General features: G+C 41.6%; 2 protein-coding genes across 2 annotated transcripts; one reads left to right on the top strand and one right to left on the bottom strand.

Annotated features, from left to right (window-relative positions):
- The first annotated feature begins 177 nt into the window (after nt 1-177).
- Nucleotides 178-6,320, top strand: LOC311505484 (serine protease HTRA2, mitochondrial-like). The gene is made up of 8 exons (XM_084569079.1): nt 178-863; nt 1,362-1,566; nt 3,735-3,929; nt 4,180-4,212; nt 4,726-4,834; nt 4,952-5,018; nt 5,116-5,211; nt 5,843-6,320. The coding sequence occupies exons 1-8, from the start codon at nt 403-405 to the stop codon at nt 6,006-6,008; spliced, it is 1,332 nt and encodes a 443-aa protein (XP_084425205.1). The 5' UTR covers nt 178-402; the 3' UTR covers nt 6,009-6,320.
- hif1aa (hypoxia inducible factor 1 subunit alpha a) lies at nt 6,321-19,422 on the bottom strand. Its single transcript, XM_084569070.1, has 15 exons — nt 18,700-19,422; nt 12,096-12,286; nt 11,581-11,732; nt 11,229-11,313; nt 10,611-10,720; nt 9,891-10,093; nt 9,647-9,753; nt 9,389-9,536; nt 8,864-9,201; nt 8,572-8,774; nt 8,354-8,470; nt 8,003-8,259; nt 7,817-7,916; nt 7,652-7,733; nt 6,321-7,563 (listed from the first exon to the last, which is right to left on the bottom strand). Exons 1-15 carry the CDS (start codon nt 18,729-18,731, stop codon nt 7,400-7,402), a joined length of 2,289 nt encoding a protein of 762 aa, XP_084425196.1. The 5' UTR covers nt 18,732-19,422; the 3' UTR covers nt 6,321-7,399.
- Nucleotides 19,423-20,029: the final 607 nt, after the last annotated feature.

The raw sequence follows: 20,029 nt of genomic DNA on the forward strand, positions 1-20,029 counted from the left end.
TATATTATATTATATTATATTATACTAAAAAATATAAAATAAAAAATGCACAATAACTGTGAAGTGTTTCACTTGTTGCTCAGTAGGGGGCACTAATACGTGCAGTAGCTTCTAAGCTACCAGAAAAAAACATACAAGAAGCAGAAACCGCGCATGCGCAACAAAGTCAAGCTTCCGGACTAAGGTTGCTCTTGGCTGTCTGTCTCCGCCTGTCTTTTTTTGGTGTGGATAACGGTCAGTTTTAAAAGGAGTATTTATATTTTATTGTCTTTATTTATATGGTCAACATTACATTTATCAAGAAACTTGATAGCAAGAATCTTGCTTGACATATATTTGAATGTAAAGTTGTTGTTTGGCTGTCGACAAACTCCCGAACCACTCTGACTGAAGTGATGCAACATGGCAGCAACTGCTGTCAATAGGTGTTTTCTGTCAGCATTAAGGACACATGTTCGGTGTCAGAGCCGTGGACTTAACTCTTCGGCTGAGAGGACAGTCAGCCGGGTGTCCTCTGTTGTGACATGTAGGGACAAGGGACCAGAAGGTAACGAAAGCCTGGACAGGACAGCTCCTGCTTGGGACAGAAGAAGTGGTCAGCGGGACAAACACAGCAGCCCTCCTCTGCTCAAGTCAGTGTCGGTGGGTTTGGGGCTCTGTGGTGCGGTGCTTCTGGACAGTACTAAGGACGAACAGGGGGATAAAAGAGTCCCTGTTTCCAGACGGTTCCTTGAACTCTTTCTGCCCTCGGCTCAGTGTGCTTCTCCCTTTAAACCCGACAGCCCCCGCTATAAATACAACTTCATTGCAGATGTGGTGGAAAGATCCACTCCAGCTGTGGTGTACATTGAAATCATTGGCAGGTGAGTTGACCAGAGACTTGCATTGTCATACTTGGTTTATGGCGGTCCACAGTTTTTAGATTTGTAGAGTTTAATAGCTGTTTAACCACTGAAATACATCCTATGATAATAAGACATGAAGACATCTGTCTGGTAGGACTGTAACTTATCAGTTTAATTTAACCATTTACTAAATAACTACAGATGACAAATGCCTATCAAATTACACAGGTCCCAATTTTTATTTTTTTTTTAACAGGACTAACTGAAAAGTCCAAAGCATCTTAGTGATGGGGTTGTTATTTGTGAAGGTGTGATGCTTGGTATTTTTTTGTAACTCTGTAGTCTGAGTATTGTAATGAGAACACATTTCTACAAACGCTATCATGTGACCTGGTTATTCCAACGGGGTCTTGCAAAAGTTGTTGTCTGTCGTCAAAATAATCTTTCTGTGTTCGTCTCTAATGATGCATGTTGCTTCCAGGGTGAATAACGTCAACTGCTTTGCCTGTTTCACAGACACCCGTTTTCAGGGAGAGAAATCCCCGTGTCAAACGGCTCAGGTTTTATTATCAGCAGCGACGGCCTCATCGTCACCAATGCTCACGTCGTGGCCAACAAGAGAGGGGTCCGGGTCAAACTCACCAACGGAGACATGTACAACGCCACTGTGCAGGACGTTGATCCCGTTGCAGACATCGCCACCATCAAAATCACTCCTAAGGTGAGCGACAAACTACAATATAATGATCTCTATCATATTTGCAGATGAGATGACATTGCTCTAGTTGCACACTTGCCCAGTATTGATGCCCTAACTTGCTACCAGCAGGTAGTAAATAACCTATCCCAAACTTTTGTTGAGCTCTCCTTGGAGCTCAACATCGCAAAAACAAAAGAACTATGCTGTGGGGGCAGAGACAAGGCATCACCTCTGTTTCAGCCAATTAGCATCAAGGGTCAGCCAGTGGAACAAGTGCAAGTATTCAGGTACCTGGGCACAGAAATAGACACTTCCCTGTCCTTTTCACAACACACAGACACAAAGCACAACAACGTCTCCACCTGCTCAGGAAACTCAGAACTTTTCAGGTCGGCAAGGAGGTGTTAAACTTGGTTTATCGCTCCCTCATCGAATCAGTTCTCACTTTCAATATCTCTTCCTGGTACAACCAACTCACCATCAAACACAAAACAAGACTGTCACGCATAGTGAATCATGCTGCCAAAATAAATGGCTCCCCCCATCTCCCCCTATCTGAGCTGTATAGCCGCTCTGTGATCAGGAAAGCCAACCTGATCACAGAGGACCCCTCCCACCCCCTCCATCGCTCCTTCCAGCTACTACCATCAGGCAGGCGTTTTAATGTACCACTGGCCCGTAAAAACATCTGCAAGAAATCCTTCATCCCCTCTGCAATAGCCATACTGAACAGCACAAAATGAACACCACAGTCAGCTGATACCTCAACACCCCATGTCCTGTTTGTATATGTCTGTGTGAATGTTTTTTCTTGTGACTGGAGCCTTGTCAAAGACAATTTTCTGTAACCTTGTGTAACAGACAATAAAGTATTATCTTATCTTATCTTATCTTATTTGCTCCCGTCACAGAGGAGGAAGCATAGAGATTCAGACTATTACTGTAGCAGAAGGAAACAAAAAAAGAAATAAACTTTAAAGAAATAACGGAACAAGTGGCTTATTTGCACAACAGGAAACCAGAGGACCATGGGCCAACTGGGCCTTTCTGTGTGGAGTTTGCATGTTCTTCCTGTGTCTGGGTTCTCTCCAGGTTCTCCAGCTTCCTCCCACCATCCAAAGACATGCTCATTAGGTTAATTGATGATTCTAAATTGGCCGTAGGTGTGAGTGTTGGTGTGAATGGCTGTCTGTCTCTCTGTGTTAGCCCTGCGATAGACTGGTGACCTGTCCAGGGTGGACCCCGCCTCTTGTCTGATGACAGCTGGGATAGGCTCCAGCAGACCCTGTGACCCTTAACAGGAATAAGCAGTTACAGAAGATGAATGAATGAATGAACGAACGAATGAATGAAACCAGATGAATAATTTGTGGTTGACAACCACAAAAATGTATGATAACTTCAAAAGGAATGATGATGACGTGTCCCCGAAAATCCTAAATGTGCTTAAAAAGTGCATTTAAATGAGACATCTTAGAATTTTACTCTGTGTGTCCTCAAGTAGGCAGCATTGGACTTCTTTTGTGTCATCAGATGAAGGGATAGTTCATCTTTGAAGGCTGTTTGTATGAGGTACTTATCCACGGTCAGTGTATTATCTGCAGTAGATGGTGGTTGGCACAACCCCAGGTTGAAGAAGCTAAGAGGAGTACCAGCACAGAAGCCAAGCCAAATGAACTGCTGTGTATGGTGTCAGCAGCAAAACATATTTTACCCACCTAAAAACAGTTTAAGTTTACTCCATATTAATATAATTGAATATTGTCACCTGTTTTACCATGCTGTGAGACAGGTGTTTGTTACATGTTAATATGGATCCCAACTTACATAAAAACACACCAAGGTCAAGGTCAAGGTGTCAGACGCACACAATAGCACAAACAAACGGAAGACAGTGACATCTCCTGTGGTCTGCAGGGCAAATTACTCTCATAGAGCTAAGTAATGACTGTATCTCCCAGGATTTCTTAATGTGAACACCAAGACTGTGATTCATACACATTCATACAGTCCACTGGAAGAGCACTGTACCAAAGTTCACAGACAGGCTTGTGTTTTCCTGATTTAAAACTGGCATTGATGTGGAAGAGCTATAGGCTGGACTTGCATCCAGAAAAGTAAACCACAGATTAAATAAGAAGCTCCATCTTTGTTCTCTTCTCTCCATTTCTTCTAACCCTGACGTACAGAAACCCTTACCCACGCTCAACCTCGGTCAGTCGTCTGATGTTCGCCAAGGGGAGTTCGTGGTTGCCATGGGGAGCCCGTATGCTTTAAAAAATACAATCACATCAGGGATTGTCAGCTCAGTACAGAGAGGCAGCAAGGAGCTGGGACTGTCCAACTCCAACATGGACTACATACAGACAGATGCAACCATTGACGTAAGTATTTTGCAACAGTTCTTTTTGTGCACCCATTTTACCCTTGTCAGTGTACAAATTACTCTCTGAAACAACTAAGAATAGTCATAAAAGTAAAGCCTTATCTCTGGAGACATCTGAAAACAAAGCAAGCCGGACTTGTTTGAGTTTCCTAGAAGACGTTTCACTACTCATCAAAGTAGATGTCCTGTGACTCAGAAATGTCTCGTATCATGTCTATTGACGTCACAACTGACTGTGTTGTTTGCAGTTTGGAAATTCTGGAGGTCCTCTGATTAATCTGGTGAGTCACATGTTTAAATGTTTGTCTCATTCAATAGTGCTTGTGTACAGTATTAAACAAAAGGAGATGGACGAAGATTTTCTACATGTACTCAAAACTGAAATGTTATCTGAAGTCCCTTTTTGCAAAGAATTAACAGTAGATTAATCCGACTATACAGTAGCTAAATAGATTTATGCATCAGATTAAACTAGACACAGACCCCGGGTTCTTGTTCTCTCTAAGTTGTTCTCTAGTAAATGAACTCCATCATTTTTGCTACTGTAAATTGTATATTTGTGTGTGAATCCATAATTATAAACTTGAGAGAAATGTCAACACAACCTATTTAAGTGTGGGAATAAGTATAACAATATAACATAATGGTACAGTACAGTGCAATTGTTTCAAACATGCATGTTAATAACGTTTCAGGACTTGATTTTGTTTCAATATACCAGACATACTGTGTGATCAAATTTCATACATGAACCTTTTTTCATTCTTGGAACCCCTGAACTCTTCTTTCATCAGGATGGCGAAGTCATCGGCATTAACACCATGAAGGTCACTGCAGGGATCTCCTTTGCTATTCCGTCCGATCATGTGAGAGTTTTTCTGGATCAAGCAGCTAAAAGAAAGAGTAAGAACAAGCTAAGAAGAATCAAAAGCTGCACCCTTTGTGTAGCTATTGCCTGCAAACACTTTACAGACCAAGTCCTTTATTAAAAGTGTCTCACACATCTGCGATTTCTCTAAGGTTCCTTGTTTGACTCGGGGGCGAAGCGGCGATACATTGGCGTCATGATGCTGACGCTGACACCCAGGTAAGTTCTTCACAATCAGAAAGACCTGCTGTAGGTGAAGACTAGCAGTGGTGCACCGTTGTCTAAAACATGGTGTTTTTCTGTTTTGTCCCTTCAGCATCATTGCTCAGTTGAAGTTGAGGGACATGTCCTTCCCAGATGTGACACATGGCGTCCTGATTCACAAAGTCATCCCAGGCTCTCCGGCCAAACGGTAAGCACCCAAGCTGCTGACATGTTTTGTAGTGGTGAAAGATGTTTCGCTCTTCAAGTCGAGTATGTTTTATAGTATAGAGGTGGTGTGTTCAACATGAGCTGTTTGAAATTTGAATTAGATGCATGTACAAACCGATCAGGCATAACATTATGACCACTGACAGGGGAGATAAATAACACTGACCATCTCGTGACAATCATCTTCTGGGAAATGTTTTGACCCCCACTCTGTAGCAATGACACTCCGTGATGGCAGCAGGACACAGGCACACACACAAAAATGATTTAGGAACAACTAAAAAACAAAAAATCATGAAAAACAGCACAAGGTGTTGACCTGGCCTCCAAATTCACTAGATCCCAAACTGATAAAGTATCTGTGGGATGCACTGGAACAAACCTGATCCACAGAGGCCCCTCCCCTCCACCCACAGGACCCAAAGGCCCCCGCTAAAAATATTCTGTTGCCAGACACCAGTTACTTTAAACATCTTTGACTATGATAATTACTGACATTCAAAATGCATGTCCATATTCAGCAGGAAACCTCAAGTAAATTTTCCATGACACAGTGTTGATACAGTTAAGAAAACATTCCACCTTCATGAATCGCTGTCATACTTTTTCAGAGCTGGCATGCAACCAGGAGACGTTGTGCTGGAGATAAACGGGGCCACTGTGAACTCCTCGGAAGAGATCTACCAGGCTGTCCACAGCAGCGACAAAGTCACTGTGTTGGTGCAGAGAGGACACGAGTTGATTCAATTGCAAGTGACTCCCGAGTACACAGAGTAACACTGACATCACTATCTCCTAACTTTATGTTGGCCTGATGGACAGACATGGTTACTTGATGTACACAAGATGAGAAGGATCTGATACATAACTGTGACTGTTGTGATGGCTGTTGACTTCTAAGTCATTTTAATGTCATTTCTCAATACCTACTGACATGGATAATCAGTATTTATTCCTGCGTTTCTCTCTGATTTCTACCTCTACAGAATGTTTTGTTACTCACTGAAGGACGGTAGGAACTCTTTCATGGAACGATTTGTTGTTCAACAGCCAAACATTGTAAAATAAAAGATAAGAGCTGAAACAGTGCACTTTGTTAAAGCCATTTAATGTCAAGACAGCAAAAAGAAGCATGACAGACCCAACACTATGGCAAGGATCAATGGTATTAAACTGACTACCATTAAGTGAGCAAAGAAGTTTGACAAGTCACAAATGTTACTCTGACAATGATTACACAAGTAAAATATGATTTGATGACATCCCACTTATTTAAACTGACTCTTCGAGTATGTTGTGTACAGTAAAGACCAAAAACATGAATTCACTTCATGTAAGAGGAAAAATCTGCATGACGACAAGTAAACAAAAAAAATAAAAGGATACTCTCAAATTCCGCTGAGAGCTATGAAGCCATACTGAGTAAATTAAAATTTCCCTGGTATATGTACAGTAACACTCACACACTTACAGTAAAGTAATAAAGTGACATGTACTGCACTGCTACACAATTTAATGTATTTACCTCAAAGACCGATACCTATTAAATTGAGATAACATTCAAACCACTTCAGGTTTAAACAATATGTTCATACTTCTGGACTAAAGACATCTTGTTAGGTACGAGTACTACAACATACAAGTATGGGAGGAAAAAATAAAATTGTTCAAATCCCATTAAAACTACTTTAAAAAGGCTTAATATATATTGCTGGTAATATTTTTCTTTAAGAAAATATAAATTGTGCGACTGAAGCTTACAATACACTGCTGGCAGTAGCGCCAGGTTTTGTGGTGACCGGCTGGAAAAGGGTCATCTGTCGAGGCGCTGTGTGCTGAGAAACTCCCCGAAAGAGAGAGAGAAGGAGAGAAAGAGAAAGAGAGAGAGAGAGACAAAAAACAAAACAAAAAAACAACAACTTGACATCTCATGATGTCTGAATCCCTTGCACCAAAATTCAGATGCTGCTATGGTGTTTGTCACGGTGGAATGCTGCAAAAATCACATGATGTGCACAAACAGCAGCCAAACTGTAATCAGACTCATACAGATACATAAATAAGGGGTAGTGGGGTGGGACTTGGGGCGTCTTGAAGAGGGAGTGACAATGTGAGGGACAAATTGTAGTGTCCAGTCTAGTCCAGCAGTGAGCAGGCTAAGCATTGACTCAGTTGACATGGTCCAGAGCACGCAGCAGCTCCTCGCCCTGCAGCAAGTACTGACGACCCTGTAAGGGGGCGTTCACCTCGCAGTCGTAGCGGGTGAGCTGCGGCAGGGTGAAGGGGGAGCTGGTGCCCTCTGAAGTGCTGCCAAGCAGACGACTCGCCATATCTACGACAGAAGAAGATACAGAGTTATGACTCTCGTGCGGATTGGTTTCGATTTGCACTGACTTTGGTGTGCAATTTAGTTTATTCACCTGAAGGCAGCAGAAGTATCTTCGCTGTTCCTGACTCTGACGCCTTCAGCTTTTTCTCAAGCTGCTCTTGGGGTGATGCTCCCTGGAGAAACCATCAAATACAGACAATCAAACTCTCTGTGACAGTTAACATCAACAAAGAGTATTTGGATGCAGAGGACTTACCTGTCCCATGATCTCCTTTAGTTCCCCCAGTTTTCTTTTGCGCTGTGCGTTCTGAGCTGCCAGCGTCCTGAGTGAGACGTCTTTGTCCAACTGTGGGTTCCTGCAGCACAGCAATAAAAACAGTTAGCCTAACCACCCTGAAAGGAAATTTAAGTATCTGATAAACGGTGAATTTAGGAGCTTTACCTCTTTGCAATGATTGTGGCAAGAAGAGGTGCCTTTACAGGCTCAGGTGGCGCTGGGGAAGCTGTGCGACTGCCTGGTGCACTGAAGGGGGAGCTGGGAAAGCTGTGAACGTCCTGTGTGACGTGAACTGGAGAACTTTCAATGGATTTGACTGGTCCACAAGACAGAGGCTCATCTGGGGACAAACTGCGCAGCTGGAAATCATCATCCATGGGGATGTAGGGGGCCAACATCTCCAGATCCAAGTCCTCCATCGCCTTAAGGGAACAATAATGGTTTAATGAAACAGAGAGCTCTCACAGGTATAAAAGATTCATGATGAACGAGTGCAGTATGTCCTGGTATTCTTACCTGTGTGTTGAAAGGGGTTTTGGGTTCTGTATCAATGGCAAACAGCTTCTCCACCAAGTCTAGCTTGAAATCTGAACTCATATCTGAATCCATGGGGAAGCAGAAGCCCAACTGAGCCTAAGGTGAAGAGACATCAAAGGTAATTTACATTTTTAGTGCAGATAAAGACGTTGTTTATACTGAAAAGTGACAATACTGTAATGATAAGGTCATCTTACCTCAGGGGGGCTGTTGCTGCTCGGTGAAGTGGATGGGGCTGGAGCAAAGCTCTCAGATTTGACATCCTCAGAGGTGGTGTTGGTGACGTGGAGAGGCTCGCTGGGAGGCAGAGGAGAAAGAGGCAGCATCAGCTTGTCACTTGAAGAGGGAAGCATTACATCATTGTAGAGAGGGACTTCTTTCAACAGCGGGATCTCTGTATCTGTAACACAGCAGGGAGGAATGTCTATTATTAATTGAACTGTGGTTTGTGCTGTGCATAAGTGTAAATATGTTTATGAGGCCACTAACCAGGGCTGCTCAAGTCCAGGGAGATGATTGCGTCTCCAGCAGCCGGGGCCAGCAGTGTGAGGGCCTCGGGCTCTGCCTTCAGCTGGTCATACAGGCTATCCGGCTGTTTTTTTAACACCTGGGTAAAGAGTTTGATCACATCCAGCTCTGCACTCTTGTCCTCTTCCTCTTCTTCCTCTTCCTCTTCCTCCTCCACGTCCACGTCCACGTCCTCCTTCTTCAGGTCAGGCTGGCTGCTCTCAACTACAGGCTTGTCCACCTCCTGCTGTTTCTCCTCCACTTGCTTCCCATCTTCAGTCTGCTCTAGAGACAAGATGAGTTTCTCCTCCTGGATGCCACTGTAAGAAAGGAAAGACACATTATGCAGCTGTTAAATTATTATTTCCACTGTTGCAAAGACTTAAGAAAAATGTTTACGATTCATCTTTTTTTTTGTACAGTTCCTCAACTGTCTCACTGAAGAAATTAGGTGAAACCATGTGTCTCTTATAAAAATAGCAAATATGCAAAGAATCCTCATAATACCTGAGCACAAAGTTGACACAAACAACACACTGTGGCTGTGAGTTCTTGCTGTTGTAGATGACAGTGGCCTGTGTTTCCACCCACACGAAGCCTCCTCTTTTGGCCAACATACGGTACTGGCCTGTGCTGACCTGGCCTTTTGCAAAGACTAAGAGAAAGAGGAAAAAACACAAGGATAGTTACAAGTTGGGCCCAAATAACAGCAGAAGTTTGTTCTAGATTTCAGAAACATGTTTCTTTTTATTAGTTTATGCTTACGGTTGTGGTGAGTCTTGGTAAGATGGTCTGAGTCCAGAGCGTGATAGTACTCGTAGACAGAACGATTCAACAGATCCTCTGGATCGTAGCCCATGAGCTCAGTGATCCTGGACAAATGAGAGATTGAGAAGCTGATGTAGTACCTACACTGAGCACTAGATGTCTCTATGTGAACAGAAGCAAAAGCTTTGCCAGTGACGGCTGATCATGTTTGAGCCCCCATAAACTCTTAAGGCAAACTAACCTCTCGTCACAATATGTGAATTTCATGTCCATTGTGTGGCGGCTGAGAAAGGTTTTGGTATCCAGAGGGACCTCAATGTTGGAGGGGTGTGGGATGGGGTCACAGATCAAAACCAGGTAAGGAACAGGTGGCTCCTTGTGCCCGTTGGTAGTCTGCTCAGGTTGGTTGTCATGTACACGCACATGACCTGAGCAGTGAAGCACCTACAGAAAGATGACAGAGAGGTCACAACAGTTAAGAGCTTGTAGAAAACACACTTTTTGCTTCTTTGTTTTTATTTGGGAATATCACAAAACACTTTGCTTGAGTTAAGAGAAGACCTTTGAGATTGTAGTGAAGAACTTTACCAATAAATTATGAATATTTTATATTAAATAGTAATGAATATTTGCCAACATGCTTACTTCAATTGAAGAGACTGAAACAAGTCATGAGGTGGTTTCATTAATGCCACTAGTAGTTATACTGAGCTATGACAAGCCCTACAACCTGACAGAAGACCAAACGTGCAGTTTTAAAAGGTTAATAGAATAATTAAAAGGATAATACAAGTGCCATTTTCAGCTCAGGCATTACTATATTGCTGCTCAGTGTAATTTAATTGACCTGGTCAGCAGATGCAGCGCTGACAACCAACCGTACACGTGGTAGAATCACTTCTAAGAATAATTTAACAGTACTGTTTTGATGCCTTTCCACACTGGTTCCACTGTAGCCTACCTTCCATGTAGCTGACTTGACATTGACAGTGCGGCCCCTGCTTGTGAGAGTGCATTTCATTCTGAGAAAGAAGCTGCGCTCTGTACTTGATTCCTTGACTTTCTTGGTGCCTGAAATCACAAAAGCAGATACGGAGCCATGGTTTAAAAAGGGAAACGATCCTCTTGTGTTGTCATTTCAATGGTGACCATATCCACTATATAGTGGACCTCCATTGTATGTTTTTCAGTTTTATTGCAATATTAAGCCAACTGCCGACAGTTCACATTTGCATAGAGCAGCGACATGAAGTTGTAAACCCTCTGCACTGTGGTGAGCTACAAATAAAGGAAGTTAAGTTAGTAGCCGTTATTGCTGAGATAATATCAATATGTGTCAAGTACAACGTCAAGCAGAAAAGAAAATGAGGCCTCAAATGAATCTCTATGAATTATAATATGAAAGCACTGAGATGTTTTAGCAAAATATAATAAAACAAATAGTACACAAACATAAACAGATACTATACACTGCCACAGTGACGCACACTTTAACACCAGGACTAGATTGGGACAACAATATCTTGTTCTTGTGTGTCTTCTCTCTCCATTTAATACCTTGAAATGTGACACTGCTCACCTGTTCTGTGGATCAGCATCTCCCTCAGCTCCTCCTGGTCACAGGGATGTGTGAAGTCAAACACACTGTGTCCAGTCAGGTCAAACTGCAGCACACAGAGAAAAGACAAAATGAGCTCTTTCCATGTACATGCAGGGGTTAAGCATTTTAGCTGATATTCACATTTACATAATAATGGTTAACAGCAGAATACATTTTTCACTTTCCCTTTTTTGCATGCTGTGTTTGGTGTTTTTACACCATAGCTACAAAATGAATGATATTTACAAAACAGCTTCTGACTCCTTGCCCAATCAAGCATACGACCTAGTTTTTCAGTTTCAGACACAAAACAGGCCATATCAAGACTAACCTGTGCCAGCCCGAGGCACTTGTTGACATTCTCTGAGAGATAGATCATATCTCCGTCTTCAGACAGCACCATGAGAAAGCCGTCCAGAGCTTTTAGGTAGGAGCTGTTTAGCTGGATATCAAGCTCCGTTTCCTCGTCTGCCATTGGGTCATCTGGGAAGGGAAGCATGGGGAGGTGAGATAACAGAACATCAAATAAAATTGTGTCTAAAAGAAGCTTTCAGAAGAGACCACTGTCACGGGCAAACTGTAGAGACAAGTGTATCTGCAAAAAGAGCAGCATCTATTGGAGTCATTTTTTATTTTTTTAGACTTGTTTTCAGTTTTCTTCTACAGCCTGTCCTTTCTGTTCATTGGATTCAAGGATTCCTAACACAAGTAAATGAAATTCAGTCTGTACCAACTTGTTCTGAAGCTGGTGCAAAAACACCAATGACTGCACAACTCAATTACCACTGCGAGAAGTGCCCTGAGCTAAACTGTCTATCACCAGTGGTAAAAACTACAGATACTGACCAGTGCAGAGCAGTTTCCTCATGCGCAGGTAACTGATGGTGAGCCTCATGATGGAGGCCTTGTCCAGACTGGAGCTAACGCTGTGGGGCAGTGGCAGCTGCTGGGCCAGCTCGTAGAACACCTCCGACTCCTTCCCACGCCGGCATCGCGCTGCATCCCTTGATTTCTCCTTCCTCCGCTCCGAACTAACCCTGCAAGAGAGAGGTGGTGGGTCAGCCACAGCTTGGGCACACACTGGGCTTTCTGAGCACACTACAAGAGCAGACATCCTGTCTTGAGTGCGTCTACAGCGTCTGGTCAGCCTCTGGCCTGTCACTGGAGAAGGCTGCAGCAGCTGGAGTCCGCAACAAGCAACCGCACGGCCAAGCCACCGTCTGCGCCCCCCGTCAGACTCGTTTACACACATGGCTATCTGCAAGCATCTTATTGGCTGATCACCAAAAGAAGTGGAGTCCACCCACTCAAAGTGATTGGCTGAGGGGATGGGCATAGATTCTCCTGTCTGTCTCTTGGTGCACAGCCAAGTAACAGTGCGACACCACTCATCTTGACATTTACGAGCCTGGTTCAAAAAACCTACAGGGACCAACGATGATTATACCTGCACTAAGAGACAGAGTAAACACAGACTGAGTGGGTGACACCTTCAACTACCGGCACAAACAGTCACAGTTTCTGTTATTTCACATTAGCAACTAGTGTAACTGCTTTCTGGTCATACTAGCTCCACTTGTGATGATGCTTTCATCCAGGCAGTTATCCAAGATCTGGCTAATGGACCCTTGCCAGAGTGTAAACAAGATCTTAAGTATTTTAAAATGACAAACGTCCTTTAAAGGAGACTTTGAAGGGCGCAAGACTGTTTTAAGCAACTATTAAAAATAATTCTAATGTTTACTGATTTCAACTGACTAGAAAAACACTAGCTTTTTTAAAATATGCACAAATTACATATTTTACTTGTATTAGTAAGCGAGTGTGATATCTATATGACCACAAACATAAATAGCCAGGCTTATCATGATCATCGAAATTGTCAGTCAGTCAGACTGCTGCTGAATTTATACCAGCCTCCTTCTCATGAACTCTGCCTCACAGAGACGACACTGGAGCAGCTTCACAACAAAATGGATGACAGTTCAAAAGCCTTGGCTATGAAATGCACACCTAATTGAAATTGATCTGTTGTGCACTTACAGCAGTGACCAAGGCCGTATTGTTATTTGAGGCTCCCCAACAAGAAAATGGACCAGCTAACTAAAATTAGCCTACTGTATATCAAATCCCCTGGTAGGGTTGCAGGACATTTTTAGTTTTAGACCAAAACTTTCCATCAAACAGATATGATATGCAAAATGTTAATGTACTGTTAACAAAATTAGTTCTCTGGAGTAAAGGGATTCATTTACACATAAGGGAGCCCTTTTTTCTCAGAAGTAACATACCTGGTGCTCACTAAAGAGTAGGAAAAAGTAGGAAAAACAGTCTGTAAACACATGAGGATTTTGTGCGCTCAACATATTTGCGTAAAACAAACTAAACACACAAACCACTTTTCCAGCCAAGGAAAAAAAAATCCAACACACCATATTCACATTGGATCATGGCCCAACCACAAGTCTATGGGCTCTCTTTCCTTGTTCATCTAATCGCATTTGACGAAAGATATTTGTGGACACAAACTATGTGTAACTGAGATTTTTGATCAGTGCACAACACTCCTCCTATGAAAGATATGTGCTGTAACATAACCCCACTTCTAGAGAGCCAGAGAGTTTCAGCCACAAGCAAAAGCACATTCACGGTTTCCACTCTCTGACAAATATTTACAAACTCTTGTGTTAACCCCATGGGACATTGCCAGAATATCTGGACATCATTATGTCTTTCAGTAGAAGATGTTATAAGGGAGCGACAAACCACTTCAAGAATCCTGAATAAAAATCTATGGGAAAATGTCTGCAGGGGCAAATGCTAGACACATTTTACACTTTATCTTGTCACAAGTCACAAAACATTTGAAGTGGTTTATATGGGAGTTGACTGGTGATTTGCACATGCAGTTATTATGTCCCAGTAACCATTGAAATTACAACTTGGGACTTCCTCGCCAATAATTTAGATAGGCCTGGTCTTGTTAACTTAAAATAACTGCCATCGGGAGCTACCAAGCTGGAGTGGTGTGACTTTCCTATAAAGACTCAAGTCTGAGTTTTGACTCCGACCGACACTCAAATAAATAATCGAATTGTCGGTACATCAAATTATCACAAATGAATAACAAGCCATTGTACACAGGCACTCTAATAAAGTATTTAATGACCTAATGACAGTTTAACTCCACACGCTCTTATAAACGTGTTTCCCACTAGGTTTCACTGACTATTGATCAGTTGATTGATTGCATTACCCTGTGTACAAACAGTTTCCCTCTGTATTGGCTGTCCCTCGCTGTATCGCACGTCTTCGCGCAAATCCTGTTCAAACGAAGCCGAGCTGTAATATTCCACTATGTTTAGCTAAGGATTACATTCAACATGTCGACACTACACTGTCCAAACCGCAATGTATCACAGTACTATCAAGGCTTTATATGCGCCCACAACATGCAGTGGGTAAGATGTAATCTAAACTTGAGTAAAATCTAACATCAGACAATACAACAGATGGCACTGAAAGTTTCACAGTTCAGTATAAGAAACATAATCCTGCGACAAATGCTAATACAACCATGCTTTTGTGCTTTTCTGTCCTAGTCACATGTGATTTTTTTGTTATAAAAAGTTAAACTGTGGCAACGTCATGACCCGCTGCCATTGTCAAAATTTAAGAAAGAGAAAACAAAACAGCTTTTATCCTTCACAAAGAAGATGCAATGAAAACACAGCGGCTCACTTGATAATAAAACAAAGGCGATCAGAGAGGCCAGCCTTACATAACGCTATTAATGCACATGGCCGTGCATGCTCAGCCGTCCCTCTGCTTCACGGCCAACAGTCACATTTGCAGTTGTACTCACTTTAATTAGACTCGCTTTGTGAATGAGCGCTATTATGTAAACAAAATGTATCGGTGATTTTGAGACATTTGACCAAGTGAACCCGACATTAACAGAAAAACAATCACATCCGCAAAGATTACCAACCTGCTTGTGTATTTTGTTACTAGGGTCTGACCTATTTTATTAGAGTAATGTCCTCACTATCTGTCGGCTCTGTTTAGTGAGACAGTAAACAGTGTTATATAACACAGTTCAGAGAAACAGCACTACACACTATCCAATTTAAGGGGGAAACCAAGGCCCCTTTTACAGTCAAATACCTCTGATGTAATAACGAGCGGCGTGTAGTGACTACTTTGAAAATAACAGGGGCCTCCCCTAAATTTCAGTTTTTGAAGATATTACTAAGTTACTAAGATATTTACTACATTTTGAGTTACAGGTATTAAAGAGCTATGAAAAGCTAGTCAATTGTTTAGTCACACTTGTGCAAACAAACTTCCGCATGATAAAATTTTGGCATATCCATTACCTGAAATTACCTCCACCTGGGCTTCACTTCTGACAGACTGTTTAACTGACTACAATTGGCCCATAAACACCCATTATAATCATCTCAGAGTAAAACTTTTCAATAATAATATGTTTTCCATTTGCCACTTGTTGCCTATAACAGAGCGTCATCTGTAACATGTGTTCAGTGGAAAAAGGCCATTACAGAAACTCAACTATATTTTGCAGACAACTGCTGACGAATTTTTCTTTTCTTCTTAACTTTAACACGCTACTCTGCTGACATGTGGCATTTGAAACATGTGTGAAGTGGAAAACACATTCAAGAAGATTCTTACCAGTACACAATATTAAGGAGGTTAGAGACGCGACGTATGAAGGTGCTATTGTCTTGTTTCCTTCCTCGCATTGTTTATGAAACACTGTGTAAAATCCATTAAGACTGTGCTATATTTAAGGATCAAGTCTGTGTTTCTAATTGGAGATAATAGTGGCAGTGCAATACACATACATAATACAAGCTTAGAAAGGTTGTATTATGTATGTGGGTGTCCTCGTGAAGTGTCCTTTGAAGTAAATTCTTCTAAAGAGTATTTGTGCTGCAGGATCAGTCGGAACCTATAATTAAGGCTCAGGAAGACTAAATTGTTTTTTTGGCACTACATACATCACTAGCTAAAGCCTGTCTCTCTTTGCATTTCATACTGATTTGATCAAACTACTAAAAAAACAACACAAAATTGTGATTTATGTGCTGGATAAAAACGAGCCTTACACACACATTTCATTTGTGTCAGCTGCTAATCACGAAATGCAAAACAAACAATACATACCTATGCTCCATAGCAGCGAGTAACCCAATTTCTATTTCCAGTTCTAACTGGCCTGCTACTTAAATGCCTCAGGGCAACCTGGAAATTGCCATCTAGTGAATCGCTACCAACACTTGGCCACTCCCATTGACGTCAAGCTCTAGTGATTAAGAGATGAGACACAAGTAACACCAAAACACCTCAGAGACCAGCGAAAACTGCATCAAACCAGACTGCAACATTGGGTTCATTCTGAGATAAAGGTGAAAACATATTAGTTCAAATTTCACCCGCAGACTTGAAGAAAATGCAAAATTAAAATGGTACACAAGTTAAAGCCCCTGAGATAATTACACCCTCTACAACATCACAGTCCAATTGCATAAATCTGAAAAGACAGTAATTGCTGGTCAGCTATAGTTCACCCAACACCACTGAATCATTCCAGAGCAGGACAACTCTGTGGGATTTTAGCATGTAGGATGAAGTTAAACTCTTTCAAACTATTTTCACCCATGTTGCCAGTATTTGCAATATCTTATTCTCCATTTACACCTCGAGACCTACTCATTTGAATTTATATAATTTTTTTTCATCAATATCAGTCGTTCATTCTACACACTTAGACGGATTTCTATTTAACACACTACTTTATACTAGGAATTCATTGGCAGTTTATTCCACAGTGAAGTGTCCAATTGTCCCTCATAAAATAATTTCATTCTTGTTATGTTACCCCCGATCACATCAAGGATCCCAACATCTCCGCTCCACTTTTACGACTACGTTCACTTTTATGACCGCCTCTTTTGTTTGTCCCCAGACAGACTTTGTTTATCAAATGACCTTCTGGTTTTGAGTCTGTTACCACTATGACCAGCTTTACCTTCCATATGGAGCCGTATTGTAGGTGTATACTCAAACTGGAACTAGGACTGGTGTGCAGAGAAATCTGAGCTTTGCACACAGGTATAAGCTCATCAACTGTCACCATTATTTAGCGCAACAATGACAGTTATCCTATTCTACAGCCAGTACTAATGGCCATTTTGATGCGAAATGTCAAGCTTTATTAGCCTAGTAGTTTCATTAAACAACATCTAGTCTATGTAGATTTCAAAACATATTATGCAGATATTGTTGCTATCAATTAAACACGAAAAGGTTGTATGCGTATTATATATTACAATAAGTATGTAACTCTGGGACACCAGTTTGCACTCAAGCCACCTATCTGCACTTTTATACAGATTCTACAAACTAAAAGGAGAATTGATAAAGCTAATTATGAATAGTATTTTAGCTGCAATATTTATCTGAGTTTGTACATTACACCCCTTTGCACGTGAAGAAACCAAGCGTTTTCCTGCCACTTGTGGTATGTTGTATCACTCATTCACCAAAACACTTTCACTTATTATTTTTGGGTATCCTGACCTGCAGTTTATGTTTGTTTACTATTCTGGCCATTGACACAGACATATCCCTGCAGCCACTACCCAGACATTTTCCTCAGTTTATGATGAAATTAAGTTTTGTTGAACTGTTAAAGTCGTTTAATTGCAACAAATTGAAAGGGACCACAAAAGAGCTTCCAAGAAATATTAAACAAGACGATCACTACAACTCCTCCAATCAAACTTAATCATAAACAGTTACAAGAAATCCAAACCCAGGCCAGCCTCACTTAACCCTGAATATTTTAGCAGAAACCGTACACCATACTCCACACATGGGCGCTGGCAGCTTCTCACTGAACACTGTCACGGTTGGCACATCAACTCTAAACAGTACACCACCGGTGATACACCATTAGCAGGATATTTAACTAGCCCAGTGTCACATTCAAAACAAATGTAAATAACGGCCATGTTACATCTAGGAAGTCTCAGCACGGACCACACACACACACACACAAAAAAACGTAGTAGCTGGCGTCAGAAAACTAATTTCAACGACGTTTTAATCAAGTCAAACAGATTAAAATAAATTATCTGACGTTAGCAGAATGCTAAATAAACTATTTAACAACCACAGCTTTCGGTTTGTTGTTACACGCCTCCTAGCTAGCTCCGTTAGCCGCTTGCTAACGACAACAGCGCAGCTAGCAAACACAATTGTCGAACAAACACACCAAACTAGCAGTTAACCTTGAAACAAACGCAATAATACCACACGAGTAATAGCACTCAAACCACAACGGAAGACTAAAGTTGGACAGTTGTCTCTTAAACAACGCGGTAGCCTACTACGTAGCATTAGCTAGCACTGACATTACCTTTTCTTTTCGGGTACAATTCCTGTGTCCATGTCAGGACGAAGAGGACCTGAGTTGAGTCTCTCTATGGGTATCGAGCTGTATCCGGGCCCGTGAAGAAATATACCAAAATCCCACGATTTTTCGCTGATATTAATCCGTAAATCCTCAGGTGAGTTGCATAAGAGTTCTCGCTGTGTATATTTCGTCAAAGAAATCAAACTCTCGACCGATTAAGGAGGACCACTCGCCCACTCTTCTTCAAAATGTGTGCCACGCTGGAGAGAGAGGTTACTCGCCGAGAGACAATGTTGCGCCCGTGAAGGATCACTGACTCCTCCCGCTGGCTCCGCGGCGACGCGCAGTCACATGCTTTTTTCCATCGTGGGCGCGCACAGGAAACCCGAGACACCGACCAGTAAAATGATTGTAAACGGTGATTGTAAAAGAACAAAACAGACATTGTATGAAAATATGACAAGGTGTACTATTTATGTATTTACACATCCATTCAGTATACTCTGTTGTGCATGCATGCAGTACATTTAGACTCGCGCTGGGTGTTCTAATGATAATTATCTTTTTTGAAGTATTTGAGGCCAGGAAACGGCTATCCTTTTAATCTGGGTGTGAACATGGCCTCTTCTGAAAGCAGATCAAACATTATTTTACCAAAAAAAAACAATAATATGACTCATTTACATCCTCTTTACGGTGACTGTGCCTTCCTTCCAGTACACCGTCTCACAAATAAGCTCTTCCTTAATTCTTGGTTTCCTGGTCTGTATCCCCCTATGAATGCACATGCTTTTTTTTTTTTTTTTTTTTTTTCTGGGAGGGGAAGTATTTTTCATGATCAAAAGTTGTATTGCTACAGGCTTAAGCAAATGTGCTGAGTCCACATATAGTTTACATCTTGGACATAAGAAGGAGACGTTCTGGGCTGCTATGCCCTCACTGTGGCTCTGCAAGGCTGCCAGCATTTTTCTGTGTAAATTTAGTAGCAGGTTTATTTAGCTTTTATAGGCAGTGAATAAACATTTAATAAATGTTTATAATGTACTGCAATAAGCAAGTGTTCATTATTTGGTAGTAGCTATATCTCATCTGGTGGTGTACAGACGGACAAATGATTGAGAATTTAGTAAATGTAATTTAGTGATGACAAATGTGGCACATTATAGACATGTATGGGCGTGTTTGAGTAATTTATTTAGTGATCATACATGCTAATAGGGAAACTTCAAATTTGGCTATTATATTCGTCAGAATGTTGTTTAAATATAATTGATGTCGGGAAAAGAAAGGTAAAGAAGTTAAGCCTATTCCTCCAGTCTACAGCACAAAAACT

This window comes from Chelon labrosus, assembly GCF_963514085.1.
Source record: "Chelon labrosus genome assembly, chromosome: 20".
Taxonomy (NCBI): domain Eukaryota; kingdom Metazoa; phylum Chordata; class Actinopteri; order Mugiliformes; family Mugilidae; genus Chelon; species Chelon labrosus.

Excerpts from the sequence above, each read along its gene's own strand:
- LOC311505484 (XM_084569079.1), top strand. The coding sequence starts at position 403 with ATGGCAGCAACTGCTGTCAATAGGTGTTTTCTGTCAGCATTAAGGACA. Across the intron at positions 1,567-3,734 it reads CCATCAAAATCACTCCTAAG|AAACCCTTACCCACGCTCAA; the intron begins GTGAGCGACAAA and ends CCTGACGTACAG. Across the intron at positions 5,019-5,115 it reads ATGCTGACGCTGACACCCAG|CATCATTGCTCAGTTGAAGT; the intron begins GTAAGTTCTTCA and ends TTGTCCCTTCAG.
- hif1aa (XM_084569070.1), bottom strand. The coding sequence starts at position 18,731 with ATGGACACAGGAATTGTACCCGAAAAGAAAAG. Across the intron at positions 10,094-10,610 it reads TCAAGTCAGCTACATGGAAG|GTGCTTCACTGCTCAGGTCA; the intron begins GTAGGCTACAGT and ends ATCTTTCTGTAG. Across the intron at positions 9,202-9,388 it reads TGTGTCAACTTTGTGCTCAG|TGGCATCCAGGAGGAGAAAC; the intron begins GTATTATGAGGA and ends CCTTTCTTACAG.